This window comes from Pocillopora verrucosa, chromosome 3, assembly GCF_036669915.1.
Source record: "Pocillopora verrucosa isolate sample1 chromosome 3, ASM3666991v2, whole genome shotgun sequence".
NCBI classification, from domain to species: Eukaryota; Metazoa; Cnidaria; class Anthozoa; order Scleractinia; family Pocilloporidae; genus Pocillopora; species Pocillopora verrucosa.
In genome coordinates, this window is record NC_089314.1 from 13,017,015 (window position 1) to 13,034,976 (window position 17,962).

The following is a 17,962-nucleotide window of genomic DNA, read 5'->3' on the forward strand; positions in this document are numbered from 1 at the left end:
GGTGAAGAAACGAATTTAAGAGATCCTCGCAGCTAAGAACACTACTGAACTAGTAGTTGAAAATAGGACTTGAAAAAAAAAAAAAAATGGGATTTGAACCCATGACCTCTGCGATACCGGTGCAGCGCTATATCAACTGAGCTAACAAGCCAACTGGGAGATACATAGTTGCAACGTACCGAAACGAGCGCTGAAAAACTTGGGGGCTTCGGACGACATGTTGAATATATCATTGTTGCCTAAGTAATATGTACGTGAACGTGAATCTGAGCAGCGATTGGTTACTGTTTTGTTTTGGTCAGGGTTATGAAATTTGATACCTGTAACAGACTGTTGGACACAAGTGGTTAACAATTTTTGCACAAAAAAAGGAATGTGTCAGAAGGGGCAAAGGGCATTCAACATCGCCTTGGTATACTACGTAGTCACTATTCATCCATTTTACGGTTTGTTTAAGAGGTAAGAGATAAGGGGTGTGTGTGTCGGGAACGTGTATCCGACAAATAAGTCACAGGTTTAAACCTCAAACTGGTTTACTGTTGTTTTCCCTAATTACAGATATCTTCGGTTCGCTATCTCGCTCTATCTCTCTCTCAAACACACACCCCTTAAAAGCCGATCTTATTACACTGTTTCGCAATCAAGTCTAATGTTCAAAGGAGATTGTCTTTCACTTAATATTAATAATAGTAATGCTTTCTTGTCACGTTACGTCATGCTATGTCACGCTTTCCGTCATGTGATAACTGACAAATGGCCTGGTCGGACGAAACACCAGAAAAAAAAATGATATAGATATCCTTCGGGAAAAACACTCTAAAACTCTATTATGAATACCTCATCGGATCGGGAAAAAGTCTTCCACGTAATATATGACTAGTAAACAAAGGCTGTGAAGACGCGAAAACTGAGCTTGGCAAAAAGTGAAAGTCAGGAACAAAGAAAATTATGTAATAATCATTGTTCTCAATTAATAATCTTTGTGTTTTGTTAACACCCCAATGTATCTTGATCCTAAAACAGTCTTTCCAACATGGCTGACATGCAACGTCACATGTGCTCGATTTTAGTGGTCTACATTGCATAAATGCGCGTTGTCTAACTCCTTATCGTATTAATTTCCACTCAGTCCAAACAATTACTTACACCCGTCACTGCTTTGATCGTGGATACAAGGAATCTCATATGAAAGTCACCAGAAAAAAATGAAATGATCAACAACTAAAGAAACTATTGATTGCTAAACAAATTCTCCTTGTCAGCACCTTATGAGATGCGAGGAGAACTCTATGAAGAATATGCATAATAATGTCGGGGTTAATCAAACTAACGGGAAATTACAACGTTTATAACAAGAAGGGTTTTATAAGAAAATCATCGCACTTAGAAACGAATTGCGAAATTATTTTAGTTCGATTCATCATGTGGACTCAGAACAGTAAGAATTGATACAGAAAGGCCTTTTTAAGGCGCTTCAAAACAAAAGCACTCAAATAATAATACCACGGCTTTTATTAAAAGTAAATTTAAATTACATTTAATTTTTAAACTAAAGCCATAATTGATTGTATAATCTAGCACACAATCCTGGTGTGTATAGTTTGAAATCTCTCTGTGCGTCTAACATTATGGAGCAATTTTCAATTGGGTGTCGATCGTAATCCGGGATTGCATTTTGCTTTACTTTGCTCTGTGATTGGTCCTGGAAAAGTCGCCACCAATCAGATGTAACACTACAGCCGTCGCCTACGTTTTCCTGCGCTCAAGGCGGTTTGCTTGTTTTTACTTTGAATACTCATTGGCTCTTTACGGTATTTTGCTCTCTTCTGATTGGCTGTTGTGATTGCTTTGGTTTTGGTTTACGACACTCAATCGAAAAGCACTTCAAGAACAGTCACTATTCATCTTTAGTTAAACCAAACTAATTACAAATTAAGTGATAAAGCATAAGTAAAATTCTTCCAATCCTTTCAGGCAACAACGGTTGTATTAAGACGATTTAAAATTTCCTATATAACGTACGTGCTTTCATGTAATTAAGCGAAGTTATTCAGTAAAACTCGCATTGCGTAATTAGTAAAAATTCTCACAACCAAGTAAATAAATTTAGTATACCTTGTAAAATAATTTTAATGCTTTCTGTTACATTCTCATTTTCATCACACGTCTTGTTCTTTAAATTGAAGTCACTTTAAAAATATCTTTGTTTCTTGTCTGTACTTCACAGTCATTATTGTTAAAATTATTAAAATACTTATATTAATTTTATAAATTATTACTTTTTGGCAAAATATTCCGTAACCCCACCGGTTACTGTAAAATTTAGGGGACCATCATTGGAGATTCTGCTATGTTCTACAGGTATCTTAGAAAGATGCCGACGTTCACCATTGTCATCTTTGCATAAGAGTCCGGCGACGAGGGGGGAAGGGAGGGGCTGGAATGGTAACTTTAAATAAAGATAGTGCACAGAGCACAATCCTCAGGTTAATTTTAACTAAACTCTTTGGGTCTTATTTAAAAGCGCCTTGCATTTCCTTTAAAGTCAGTTACCTGATTGGCACATCATATGAGTTAACTTGTTCAAACAGCAAGACATACCAACCTAGGTTTAAATAATATTTTAAAAGTTTTCCATGAATTCACGCTTTATATCAGAGAAGTAAAAACACAAAACCTTACTACGTGACTAACTCACACAGCTTCCTGAGATTACTTCGGTTTTCACGACTGGAGGTGCAAGGGGTGTAGCCTCCTCCCTTGGATGGAGTACTAATCCGTCACAGGTTAACCACCCTCCAAGTATTTCCACACGTTTTTCATACGCAGTCATACCCAATCATACCCATCTATCACGGGTGGGGAGAGGCACTTTGGGACTGAATTGTCCTACCCAAAAACAATACTCTGATCCCGGCTAAGAATTAACCTCATGTAGAGTCCCGCGGGCTCACCGATAAGCCACCTGTTCTCCAATATTCCCCGAAAGGCGTAATAATAAAGGACCTAGCATTTCAAATTGAGGAAGATATAACCAAACGTTATCTGACGTTGCTCTTTTCGGAAGCAACGTGTCGCTGGTGATCTTCTCCCCTTTCCTTTCTACTGCCATAAAGGATGATGACTTCAGTGTCGCCTTGGTGACCATGGCTATCGAACATGTCCCTCCTATAGGAATTAAACAAGTCCCTGGTTCCCCACATTCCTTTCTTTGAGTGAAAATAATGATAAAACTTGGGCACACGTAACCTCTCCACTTCCATCTTGTACTGAAGAACTCTGTAACAATTCAAACAACATTGCACTAATCAGAAGCCCTCAGAAGTCGAAAACAGCTACATAACTAGAGAATGAAATTTCCAAAGCTTGGAGATTTTTGTTAAGACAGGCGATGTTTAAGCCAATTGGCCGGGGTCAAGACTGCCGAGAGCCGGCATCAATAAATAAGCCTTTCTTTTCCCTTTCTTTGAATCGATTCAGATGAAAAAAAACTTAACCACGTAATCAAAGCATAAGTTTAAGTAAAGGCAAAGTTGGTCTGCACTCGAGCCAAGATGACCATAAAGCGCTAGGGTTTTATCCCGGTCTCCGAAGCACGCGGCCAATGAGAGTGTTGCCAATCCCCTGGGATGGGATGCTACACTGGATTCAACACATGTTACCCCACAGCATTTCGTTAGGCATCCATGGCAGTTCGCCGCTACCAATATATTCTCCTGGGTGGAGAGCAAGCGGGGGTAAAATTTCTTGCCCAAAACCCCAACCCAGACCACCTTACCCGGAGTGCACCAACCGTTAAGCCACCGAGCCTCCTCTACAGCTCAACGTGGAAAGAAAATTCCAATTTGCCACTTGCTGTGGAGGCTCTCACTAAATATTCTAACATAAAATTGGGTTCATCCTTGACGTGCAAACTACTGTGATTTGAACAGGTTGAGTATGTGTGTCAGTTTGATTTTTGCTTCGTAGCAAAATACTTCCCTCTGCTAACTGTGTTGCTACCATGAATTAACACCCACCTGTCTAATAGTTCCCAGTCCTCTCCTCCCCAAGTGGTTCTAAACTCCTTGTAATTCATTCCACCAACTCGAGTGAAATCTGACTTGTACATGGCGAAAAGACCGTAACCTTGAAGCTCCCAAAAACCTTTCGTGAGCGGAAACAAAATAATCAGTGAAGTAACATCATACTGCGAGGATCAATGAAATTCGTTTCTTCAACCGCGGTGTACATATACGATTTTCATATATTTATAGTCAATGCCAACATCAACATGTTAGAAAAATCTATCTGCCACTGGATGGTTTCTTCCCCCCAAAAGAGGCCTCCCCCAGCCCCACCCCCTACCCTGCTGAACCATTTTACCCCTTGGGTGACTGGTTTATACTTTCTCCTTACGGTATAGCACTTGAATCAAATGAAAAAGTCACGAGAATAAAGGAAAGAACTACTGATTTAGGAAGCTCCTCACTGTTACACACAGTTCCTTGTCAGTTCAAGAGGAGGAGTACAGAGAACAGAGTGGAGAATATGGATACCAATGTGAGGGTTTAAAGGATTATACACAAGAATGCATAAAAGGGATGTGGCTTCACATATATCTGATACTTTTCCCTTTTCCATGCTTTTCTACTCCTCTGTAGGTAAAACTTAGAACTCATCCGAAGAACTTCCACCAACGAGTATTCTGTTTGCCATATGAACCAATGGACTTTTGAGTCCAACTGAACCCGCATAACTTAGCTTATACAGCAATGAGCAACTTGTTCACTTTCACCATTAATTACATCATCAAAAAAACAATCTTACCAAAGGGCAGTGAAGGAGAAAACCCACAATGAAGTCGAGCAACTATCGGAGCAAATGCCATCTTTCCTTGAACACAGTGCTGAAAACAACACAAACATCCTTTGCTCTCCTCATACTCATTTAAAAACCGAGCAGACTTCTTCTACCATTCACGCAACTGAAGAGAATTACGAATACGGTGGTTTTTAATACCAAATTTTCCGCACTCAAATACAGAGACATCAATGCCAGTCACATAAGGGGAATTCGCACACAGTTGGACGAGAAAGGCCAAACGCCTTACTGTTATCTGATCCCACAAATGCACGTTTAAAATTTCCATTCCCCAGTCAGGAAACGTCTGCTAATTGTTGTCCAATAGCAACATCTCCCACGAACTCGCGGGCCCTACCTCTTCTCCGAAGAATGCAAACGACAAGCTTTTCCAAACTAATAATCGAACAAGTCACTTACCTTTCTAATAATGTCCACGATGTTACTTGGGATTTGAAGATGAAGATCACACATGAAAATTATATCACGGGGATTCTAAAGCACAAAAAAGCTAAGTCAAGTCTCAAGCTAGGAAAGTATATACTAAACCGAGACACAAGTACGTATTCTCTTATTTCTGTCAATGTACTGCAAAATGGTCGGAAGTGAAACTTTTGACGCGCGATATTATCTTTTTGGTTACTCCGACGATAACAGTGCCTGCTGATCACATATGAGCTGGCCGATAAGCGTAAGAAAAGCACTATTCACCTCCGTGGTATATAGGAATTAAGATTAAACCCAACAAAAAAGCAACCAGCTCTTTCCATCAGATTATCAAGTAGACAACCATTTGCTGATGCCAAAAACAAAATTTAAATAAAAGTAAAAAAGGAACAAGGATTGTTGAAGATGGCGAAAAAACGGAGCGGACCGCATATGTCTACATTTCTTAAGATGGTACACAAACCTTTAAGAAAACGACTCCATTCTTCTTCTCTCGATCACTTGTAAAAATATTCCTAACTCGATATTCACACAAGATTTTCGTCCAAGCCCCAAAATGTACGTAACATATGGCTAGGCATGAAAGATCCTCAAAACCTTATACTCCAGCGATCTGCTTATGCAGTTTATGCAATTATTGATTGACTTCTTAAACAAACCTTAACTAGCGCCGCGCCAGCTTGAATGCCGTATGCTCTCTGAAAAGGTCCTTTTAATTTTCTCACTTGGTATCTAAAAGTGAAAAAGATAAACACGAAGATTACCTCAGTAAGTTTCCAAACAGGGACATTAAATAATAAGACTTCAAATAAAAAAGTAGTGTAAAAAATGCCCCTCAGCCAATCAAAACTAGAAACAATATCACATGATTGGCCAATACTGACATTCTCGGTTCGAAAGTGGAACATCACTGATAAGCTGAATTTTTGCATATAACCGTAACTCCCCCTCTGTCTCTCATGCGAACATTCACCTTTTCCTCAACCTTTAGGCGGGGCGAATTAATACTGCTAACCCAGTGTGAAAATTTGTGCAATCTTCAATAAAAACGCCCCTTCAACAAAGTTTATTCTTATTTTCTTGATTATTATCAGGATCCATGATCGGCTAAGATCCTTTTTAGAACTGATTAACACCTTCCTATTCACCTTTTCAACTGGCTTCGTTCTAGGGCAGCTTCCACATCAATGTCTGTGCTACTGAAGTCCACAATGATAATGTTTACATGAGGATCACCTGTCTCTAAGTACAGCTAAAGAAAAATATACGCAACAATTACAAGGGTAAAACATCATCTACCCTCAAGAAACCAGGAGCATAAGACAAGACAAGACGAGACGAAGGAACAATACTGAAGTAACGAGTTTGTCCTGGTTTAATGAAAATTGAAAGTCAACAAGTCTAGAACTACAAAAGCCTTCAAAATTTCAGAGGAGAGCTTAGACCTCCCTAGGAACAAAAGGTTCTCTTGGCCCTCAGAACTTCATCCCTGCCATTCTAAACTTCACATTCATAGCAAATTTTATTGGAACCACCTATTTCTGGTGGCAAGCCGGCTCACTTGCGGTACAAACATCCATTCTTACCTCCACCATGTTATCAATAAAATGCTGCACCCATTTGCCTTGATTCTTGACTGAAAAACGTACAAACGGGGACAATAAAAACCAGGATTTTGAACACATGCTCCTTAGTAGGTTACAGCAGTACCTCTCTTTTTCTCCAAGAAGCTTCCCCCTCCCCCCTTCCTTCCCAAAAACTCTTAACCTCTTTATCCTTTTGACTTATAAGAGCGACCAGCATCTAATGCTCCCAACAATATCAGTTCTGAATCACGCATAAAACTTGAGAGATTAAAGGAAAAGTTTACCATCTAAAGCAGCTCTTGATTGTTAAACGAATTCTCCATGGGAAATGTATGGAAAACAGTATGAGGAATATACATACCAATTTTAGAGTGTACAGGGGCAAATGAAAACAAAGGGAAGATAAGGAGGCCTTGACGAAACTATACAATTGTTTATCACGCAGTATTGTTGAACATTTAAGCTAAGTGGCGTTGCAATTTTGAGTCATCTTGTACTAGAAAGCCTGTTTTACTTTTTGTTTTAACATTATAGGCTTTCCAACCAAAGAAATGCACGCAGTACAGGGAATTTATTCCCGCTAGACGTAAGTTTAGAAAAAAAGTCTCAAACAAAAAGATTGTTATTTTCTAACCTGGAATGATAATGTGTACTGTAGCATGTTGATTCAGCACAAATCCCTCCGGCAAACAAAAATCCGTCTTGCCAATTTTCTGATAGACGTACTGTGACAACCGCACTGAAGAATCTGCGAAACACAGACAACCGCAAAGAGTTAATGAGGAGGCCTCAAGTTTATGGAGCAATTTTAAATACAATGTTGAGAGCGGTTTATGATTGCATTGGTTTTACTTCAATAAGTTCTCCGATTGATCCAGAAATTCGCGCCATTATCTTAACCAATCAGATTTCAAGGAAATGAGACTAGGCCATTTGCGTTTGCCCGTGCTTCAGGCAGTTTGCCTGATTGAACTTTCAGTTCTCACTGCTCGGTCAACCAGCTCGATTTACTGGTTCATATAAGGAGACCTTGAGACGATGAGTGTTACGTATGCGCGAGGGCAAAATCATCGCCCAGAGTATCGAACAGAAAACTACAGTGATCCCGTTACCTCAAACATTAACAAATATTTTGACTACTTACTTTTCCCTTCGACATCGAGCTCCTGAAAAAAAACAAAGAATTGTTTCAGTTCATAAACAAGGTGCAGTTTATTGTGTGATAAAATGGTGCTCGAGAGTTGCATTACGAGGCAAGAACGAGACACTATGCAATTCCCCCCAATCTTGAAATATTTTGTGTCTCCCTTTAGTTCAACTGCGTTTTCCAGTGTGTTTTCTTATATTTTTTTGAGTTAGAGAAAGTTACTAACAGTATTAAATAAAGCACTGGCTTACCAGGTCTATAAGATATCTATCTCCTTTTAACACATCGTGATTTTCTTCGACGTTTACGATGTTCTTCAAGGAGTACTTGCTGAAAAATTCAATAAAATATCATTGTAAATAAACAGAAATAAAACTTATCTTAAAACTCTGACGAAAATCTCCATTAAAGCGCACTCAGAGAGAAAACCGAAAGAGACAGTTTCAATTGGCAGCTTCGTCGCGAATCGCTTTAGCGCACGAAAAACTGTAGAGCGCACAAAAAATCGCCAGCCACACAGGCAACTTCAAAACTTCAAAAAATTTCCCTATTTGCGATGTTTCAGTTCTAACCTGTTCGTTGCTTGTCTCAAGGCACGCATGTATCGATTCACAACACTGTTCGCCACCTTTGTACAGAAACAAAAACAAACATTATTAGGGACGGCGCTCACACATTAACTCACACCTGTTCAAATTGGAACCTTGACTTAAATGCAGACTCGGAAGTGCTTTTAAAATTCGGAATCACACGTTTAGAACTATAAGTTGGACCTGAGACTACATCACTCAGTCGATGGAAAAAAAGAAAAAAAAAAGCAGCTGAATAATATAAACTGATGTTCCTAACCCATGAGTGATCATGAAAAGATTTACATAAACAAAAACACCATAGTAAAGGAATTAATTCTCAAACGACACTTAATTCCTGTGATACCCTCGACATTTGGATAGACTAACATACATCATTGTATTTTACAAAAAGACACTCTACATCAAAACCAAAAAACCCTGAGCTCTTGATGCGACACGATAAGACCGGTCGTGTTTAATTTAAATTAAATCTACTTAATAAGTAGGAAAATTCCTTCAGAGGCAGATTGGATGACAGTCTCCACTTTTCTCCGCTTCCTAGGAAAACTAGTAGGTGTTAACTGCGTCCAAGTACTTACTGCATCATTCAGCAACAAGTTTCCATCACTTGCGCACATTGTCCTGTTTTGATGAAAAACCCATCCGTTGTAATCAGGGACTTTAATTATGTTAGGAATCTTCAACGCCACTCCGAATTTTCTGCGCACACCTTCCGCCAGAGTGCGCGAATTCACGCGATGGTTAAACATCTGCGCTGCGTACATCATCTTGCGCACAAACTCTCTCGCGGAGTTCATTCGAGTCATGCGATCGTCTTCCTCGTCAACAGGATAAAACGAAATACGTCCTCTAGTGCGCTGTTGTAGACTGTTGGAGCTTGAGTTCACCTCTCTCTGAGGAACTAGTTCAGCCAGGTTATATGAAATTGGAGAAAAACTTCTAAAACGTTGTCTTCCTGTCTGTACGACCTCGTGCAACGACCCATTTGAAACTCGCCTCGTGAAGGGCAAATGTCTCCTCGTTGGTATGGCCTCAAGGGACGAGACATTAGCAATTCTTTTCTCATTACTCATTGGTACATTCGTAGAAACCGTAATGCTGTCGATTGATCTCGCGCTCTTCGAGTTGTAGCTCAACAATTTACGCTGGTTGCCCTTTGAACTCACATAACCATTTGATTGGCGCATGGCATAATCACGTGAGGTTTCTTCGCGTGAACTGAGAGGCGCATCACGTGACTGTCTCTTTTCCACGACTTTCTCAACGCGCGAACGTTGCTGAGGCTTTCCGTCAGAATGTCTAATCCTGCTTTCATTATTCGTTTGCTTTTTAACAGACTCTCTTTTTCTTGAAGTCCTCTTTTTGGACCTGTCTATAGAAACGGCGTCTGAGCCTCTCCTCTTCACTCTTTCTTTCTTCTCAAAATCGTTCTCTTCATCATTTTTCTCTGAAGAGTCACCGGCCACAAAAGATGAATCTTCCATCGACTTAGAGGCCTGCTGGTCAGCGACTTGACTGAGTCTTTTCATATCCAGCAAATCCATTTGTGTCTCAAGTAACTGCTCTTTAACTCTCTCCTTCTCTGCTGCACTTTTCGCTAAAGACAAAGGCAAGAATACCTTGCTGTTCTTAAACACAGCTATACTGCCATCTTCATAGAGCATTTTTTTATACCTCGGGTTTGGTGGCAGAGAACTATTTCGCCTACCATGAGAATCTTCCTGCTGTCTTTGTTCAGATCTCGGTTTTGGTGGCGGTGAGCTCACCTGGTTGCCATGGGAATCTAGATTTCTCCATAGCGCGCATCGGTCGTATTGTCTCATGTGACTAAGCTCGGAATAATCATCGGGAAAACGAGAAGTGTCGTGAATCAAATGCACGCCTTCGTAACGCTTCAATTTGAAGTCCACCAAGTAGCTGGGATGGTAAGGACAAGTCGGGAATACGTTCTCTATATCGCCCTCGTCCACGAAATTTGCTTTATGTGCCACATCACGCAAATCTTCCGATCCAAATTTGTACACATCCTGATCCAGTTTTAAGCTCGTTCTATAATGCGAGTGACTCGGAAGGTCTTGCGGTATAAAATTAGCATACTTTGTTACATCTTTTGGAGCTATTGTATCGTTGATCGCCGCCGAAATCGAGGATCCAGTAAGATGTCTAAAATCATGCGAACCAGGCATCTTCCAGCCCACCAAAATGTGTTCTTGTAGATTTCCTTGCTTGTGCAAAGCTTCGATGAAGTACTTCTGTCCTTTACGAAGAAGCACTGGACGTGACAGCTGTGTTCTGTACTTATCAAATTGTGCAATTTTGGTTTTAAAGGTGCCACTGAGCAAAGTGCGATTTCCGACCCAAGCTATGAGTTTCACTTTTGAAGGAGTATCATCTGAACTCAACCAGAGCTCTGAACTATCGTCTGAAGAAATGGCAAACGTGTACTTCCCTGGAAATAACAAAAGCGAAACTGAGTATCCTTGATACTTGTAGCAAAGAGGGTATTTTCTAAAGAAACTGTGTTGCTGCGTCCGCGGGGGTTTTACGAGATAATCTGGTTTATCAACTGAGTTGACACGGTAAAAGCTGATGCTTGGAACGCTACCCCTACGTGTTTCGCTCTGAAGAAGGGTAACGATTGAAACGTCAGCTTTAAAAACCCTTTACGGTGGCAAATTTACATTATCAACTCATTAGGAACACTGACCATTACAAACAATACACATTTGCGCCTTAGGCTCGATTACATCTACTGCTCGAGGAAAAGAGCTTGCATTCCTACGTCCGCTTCGCTCGAGGAAGGACCGACGATCACACCCGAGAAAACTTAAAAAGTAATAAAAGAATAAAGCTTTCTGCTATTTTAACAAATTCAATATAGTTCCTAACAGCAACATGCGGACTCCAAGCCTACGAGTCAAACTTGCATTTCGTTTCATGCTGCCGTCTATCATTAACGTTACAGACACGAAAAATGTCTGCCGTCTATCATTAACGTTACAGACACGAAAAAGCAGAATTTACCGAAATGGATCAAAATCCTCCTATCACAGCCCAGGATATGACCAAATGCCGAACCCCTGAAACGTAGCTCCTGTTTCGTGACAGGCCACAACATGATTGACGGCAGCGCAAAACAAATTTTCCAACAATCTATCTCAATTTTTTAATTCGCATGTTACTGGTACTTGCACGAGCGCTTGATACCTGAGACAGGGGGATGAACGTAACCAAATATTCTTTGTCCATAGTCGGCTTGCATGTGACGAAGAAAGAACTTCTTCACAGTCAAGCGAATGTCTGGGTACAGCGGGAAAAATCTGTTCCTACGCAAATCATGAATTGTGCTACCACACCAAGCTTGCCAAACGTGAACATTTAATGCGCCAACCATCTTGAAAATAAGAGACGTGATATTCAATATACAGTACAAGCATACAATATGGACATGAACAAGGATGTGTGAAGGACACAAAAACCAGACAATAAATTCTTTATAGACACAAGCAACAAGGCACACTTAGCTTTGAATGAACAAGGCACACTTATTTTCAAATATTAATTACTTTCCGCCTTATTAATCCTTATTAAAAAAAAACCCTTGAGCCCAGACCCTCTCTTTTTTAACCTGAATATCAGTTCTTTTCATTTGTCCAATGAAATCATTGAACTGAAAAAGCTGATAATAGTTAAAACTACTCTTGAGTTACCCTTTCACACCTAAGAGTAACTAGTATCCAATTTCTCCTTCAGTACTGCTGACTCAAACATTAACCCTTTAACCCCCATGAGTGACCAAGACAGAATTTCTCCTTACACTATCAATACAATATCAATCAGATAAGTGATGAGAATAAAGAAAAATATCAATTTGGGAATAACTGGTTGATCCAATACCAAATGCTCCAAGCTAACATCACAAGATTTATATAGCAGACAGTAAGGAGAATTTCTAATAAGATCTTGGGTGTTAAAGGGTTAAGGTCGTGACAATATAGAAAATGATCACCAACTAAAACAGCTCTTGATTGTCAAACCAACTGTCCTGGTCAACACCACAGCAAATGCAAATATTGCAATATAGAGAATATGTGTACTAATTTTAGGGTTTAAAGGATCAAATTCAAATGAAAACATGCAGATGCTGCATGACAAAGAGAACTACATTATGTGCATGCAAATGAAGCATCTTAAGAATTCAAGGGTTTATTTAAGATGATTTCCAAAGAGGTAATGGCTCTTGCACATACTCAAAGACAACAAAACCCAATAGTATTTATAATTCTTAAACCAAAGAAATGATCAAATAACAGGGTTATAAAAAGAAAAGACATACATTTTCTCCCCATGGAAATTTTGTCCAGGTGGGATTAGGTTCTTGATGGTGACCACCATGTAATTTCTTGCTGTGCATTTTAGAAGCTTTCCCTAATGCTTTTTTCTTTTCGTTGTGAACACTCTGGGTAGTTTCATTTTGAAGAGTTGAAAGCACCCTTAATCCACTGAGAGTTGTTGTACTGGGAGTGGTGAAATTCAATGCTTCACTTTCATTTGGCATTTGATTCAGTTTCCTTTTGTCAACATGGCCAATGTTCTCCCTTCCAACTGTCTCTCTCCATTTTCCTTTAAACAGGAATATTTAAAAGAAAATTAAATCCTTAACTCTGTCACTATGAGGAGTGACCAAATATGAATATTGCCTTGCACTATCCAAACATTTACAGGTAGAAAGGTAATGAGAAGTTAGAAAAATATAAACTTAAAAAAGTAGATTCCATGTTGCAGTGAGTCTGTACAGTAATACATGTAGATCACGGATAACATCAAAATGTGGAAAGAATAAAAAAAAGGGACACGAGGTGCTGTCAAGTGGATCACTGATGTTCTTACCACATTTTGAGACCCAAAGTGTTGTGGAATCTATTTTTTTTAGATAAAAAAGCAAAATACAGTTAATGGTGAAGTCATCTAACTGCATGCCTCTGTCCTTCCTTAGATCATAGGTATTGAGAATCAATCAAGAATCAGCTTAGTAAATAATAGGAAATATCACTTGATTTCACATCAAGTTCTTAGATCTAAAATTATAGCAAATGTATGACAGTTGGTGTAAAGAATTGATATTTAGTTTCTGAGAGTAAAAGGGTTAACAAAAGATTATTTGCAGAACAGAGAGCAGATGAAGAAAGTTGGGTGGTATGTTGTTCTCAGCTTACAATTATTTTTTCTTTTGAACGTAATTTAATTCAATACCTTTGATACTATCAAGAAAAAGGTTACAGTAAGTGAAGAAATGATAAAACTTGGGTGGTGTGTTGTGTCTCAGCTTAGAAAATATTTCCTTTTGTAGCAAAATAGTTTCCACCAGCAGTAAAGTTCCATTCTCTCCACCAACCATCTATTACAACTGTGTTTACAATTTTATATGAACTTGATGTAAATGTACATTGTAGTCTCTACAAATCTCAAGACTAACCTTTGAAACAAACTATGTCAAACTAATGCACTCAAGAAAACTTTTCTCACTCTAACTGCATACTGTTCATGAAAATTGCTTTAGTTCTGCTTTTGGCTCAGTTTCCATCTCTGGAATGAGAAATTTCCATACCCCAGAACAAAAAACACTATGAGACACACAATACAATGTACTACAGCAAGTATTTTTTTTAGCAGAATATCTGCTACAGATGTCCAAGAAGAGAGTATTGAGTCAGTAATAAATCTATTGAACTCAAGGATGCCAAGTTTTTTTTTTTTTTTTCAAACATGCCTCACCATTAAAAGTCTTTTTCTTCTCCACTTGGTGTTTTGCTTTCTCGTTAAATACTGTTTTCCAGTCATCTTCTTCATCACTGGCTGCATCCCCATTTTCATTTATTTCCTAGATGAAAAAAGTAATAGATTACATTAGAGCAGCAAGCTGCAGGAAATAATCACAGAGTGGGCATAAAAGTATTTTAAAACTGAAAGACTACATATATGTACTATCAGGCCACCAGCTTTTAACCCAATGAACCCTAGGAGTGACTGACATCTAATTTTTCCTTACAATATCACCTCTGAATTTCACTTTAAGGCCAGGAGAATAAAGGAAATGATCACCCGCTGAAGGATATCTCAATTGTGACACAAATTCCCTTTGTCAGCACCTCTAGAAATTCCTATCTCTATTCCTATTGAGAACTTCCTGGAGAATATGCATCATCTTGAATTGACACCCCCCTGACATTACAATAAACCTCCTCACTTTTGCCTTTCAAGCATATTATTTTTATGTTTAAAGAAAGGACAGACTCACAGCTATGAACAAGAGCTAATAGCAGGCTAAAACCACTGTGTAGTTTGCCAACTTGCAAGACATCAATTTTGAAAAATGGAAATCCCTCACAGATATTTCCATATCCAATTAATTTTTTTCAAAGAAGACACATGCCTACAAAAACATCATTTTTTTATTGCTGCCAAAGTTTTACCAACATTTAATGCCTTTGGGTGACAACATGTCAAGTTAGGTCAACACTCTGAAGACTGACGTCCTGCAGAATATCAGGAGACTCACAGCAAAAACATATTTTGCAGGACACTATCTAACAGTTGCTCATGACAGACCTTAGTTCTACTCCTCGTGACATAACTTGTTAATGGTTACTGGTCAAGTATGAGCAGCAAACATTGCCCAGACCAAGAGCCCTTTTCCACTTCCGTTATATTTTTCTGCCATTCCTTGTTGGACTTTTTTAATTTTTTCTCTTACACACAGGCTTCTTTCAGACTTTCACCTAAGAATTCTTCACCTTTTTATCTTTCCCAATTCACGGTTGAGTTTTGTATGCAGACAGATAACAAAGATCACCAAGAGCAACTGAAATCAGGAGACATTTAGCTATTTGAAATTAAAGAACCCATATGTTTTCTCATGAAGGGCACTAACAAAGTCATCTGTGGTGACATGTTACATTCACAGCTTAGCAGGCAAAAAAATCAGGTTGAAAATACATTTTTCTAAATGACTGTTGAGCTTTTCAATATTTTACTAACATTTGTCTAGGAAACTGTGGTTAAAATAGCAATTCTTAGTTGGACACACAAAAAAAATTGACTCTTGAAAGTGTACCAGATCATTTTCTTTTAGAGCGTGTTGCTAGAATATTATGTACACTGTAGGTCGCCATCAGAAAATCCCTCTTTGCTTTAAGAGCAAAATTTTTCAAATTGTTAATGACAATTAAAAATGAAAGGCTGAAAAGTCAACAGTATCACACTTTATCCCTCAATTGGCAACATAATCTAAAAGCTTTTGATCACATCTATTGAGTTACTGTCACCAGATGAAGTTTACACAAACTCCAAAGGATCAAACATTCAATTAAAAGTACTGAATATACTCCAGCGAGGGGTCCTTTTCTGCCGAAAAATAATCATCATTCGTTAAAAGTTAATTTAAGTTTCAATTACAGGAACATAGCATTTAAAATTACAGTAATGAAAATGTTTTTCAGAGACGATTTTATACACAGATACATTATGCAGAAGTGAAACTTACTCTTTTCTTGCGCGCTACACGTTTAAATGAATAAAAATGAACCTTCATTTTCTCAGAAAAACAAAACTGTAGCAAGACCTAAGCTAAAAAAAAATTAATTGCCATGGGGAATTTCAGAAAATTATCATTGCAATTCTGCTTTTTGCATGGGTGACCAAAGTCATGAAGTTTTAATAATTAGAATTTTCATGATCTTTGGGGTGTTGTTTAGGTTGAAAGAGAAGCATAACAAATCTCCCTTAATGGCAATTATTATTTTTAAATCTTCAGTAAAGAAAGCAAATGTTGGAATTAAAAAAGGAAATGGTTATTACTGACGGGTCGAAGTAAAATAACGATCGAACAGTGATTCTGTAAAATCTAAACCTATTTGCATGTTTACATCTGGCGCAAAACCAAACAATCATATTTTCGAATGGATTAATATACGGGAAACCGCAGAGAAAGAATCCATATTCATATTTTTTTGGTCAATTGACGCTTGGGAGAAGAAAGAAAAGGCAATATTTCCTTGAAGGACCCTCAAATTAGATTTAGATAAACGCGTAACAATGGCGTGACACTGTGCTACTTGAAGTTCAGCCACACGTTCAACGCTCTTAAGCTGCTAAGCAAGTACAAATTCATAGAGCGTGACTCGAAACAAGAAATATAAATGTCTCTATCAGATAAACTATTTTGATAATTACAATAATACATTCGAGCAAAACGAAATGCTGATTAATTTTGTGGGATATCGCACATGTTATAAAGTGAAAGCTGATTAAAGCATTCCTTCACAAGGTGTAATTTATCACGTTGAAACATTCCTTCGATTTGTCGGAATGCTGGTAATTACTACATTCGCTTCCGTAAAACAGCAGAGTCAATTAATCGAGAAGCTTTGAATAAAAAAAAAAACATTTTTCCCTTAAATTCAAATCTCTCTGTTTCGCCAATACTGAGGTAAACTGATATGAAATCGCAATTACTAATATAGAAATCAGCTCATCAGACAGCGAGGTCTTGCGACATTCTAAAAATAGACCTTGTTCTGAAAAAATGAAATTTCCTTTGCTGTTACAGAGAAAAAAACGTCTTTAAATAACTATAACTAACTAAGCAAAAGGTTCGTTTCCTCAATCAATCAAAGATTCTTGATTTGTCTCAGTACGATACAAGATTTCACTCTACAATGGACCCTTGTATTTACCTTAAATATTTCATTAACATCAAATTCCCGATCAGGGCTTAAGAAGGTCTTCGATAGGTCTTGCTTCTCCACATTAAAGGACGTTTTTGCTGAAAATCAAAATCAAAGAAAAAAAATCATTAACCAGACAAACTCTTCAATTTTTTCGCGATCTAAGGTACGATATTGACACAAGAATGTAAGCGTAAATGAACAGCACAAGTGGTTGGAAAACAACATTCAAACATCCAGTCAGGCGTAAATAGGAAACTTTTAAGGAATTTCCTTACCTCTTTTGGCAGTATTGTGCTTCTCCGAGTCCGATATCTCGTTCCATTGAAGAAACAGTAGTATCGTAGCGAGGAAAACAGCGAGCACCGAGAACTGCACCAAACGTTTCACCCTCCGAATGGCTACCATGCTGTTAAAATCATTTCATTTCAACCCATGTTTGCTCGATCGTTTGTTCGAAGGCCGGTATAATGTACACTAGATTCTTACACAAAAGAATCTAGTTTCCTGGGTATACTTATTGGCGAGGGAGGCATTCTACAGCAGACAATTCGCACTCTGCAGACCCATGAGTTCAATTACGAGTAATCACAATTTTTTAGGTTAATCTCAACAACATGC

General features: G+C 38.4%; 1 protein-coding gene across 1 annotated transcript; it reads right to left on the reverse strand.

Annotated features, from left to right (window-relative positions):
- Positions 1-1,508: 1,508 nt before the first annotated feature.
- On the reverse strand, positions 1,509-17,962 carry LOC131786508 (beta-1,4-N-acetylgalactosaminyltransferase 3). Its single transcript, XM_059103560.2, has 17 exons — positions 17,620-17,962; positions 17,351-17,439; positions 14,391-14,496; positions 12,952-13,238; positions 11,823-12,009; positions 9,194-11,064; positions 8,595-8,650; positions 8,274-8,352; positions 8,020-8,041; positions 7,510-7,623; positions 6,876-6,925; positions 6,438-6,541; positions 5,949-6,021; positions 5,263-5,337; positions 4,810-4,888; positions 4,020-4,146; positions 1,509-3,279 (listed from the first exon to the last, which is right to left on the reverse strand). Exons 1-17 carry the CDS (start codon positions 17,747-17,749, stop codon positions 3,042-3,044), a joined length of 3,687 nt encoding a protein of 1,228 aa, XP_058959543.2. The 5' UTR covers positions 17,750-17,962; the 3' UTR covers positions 1,509-3,041.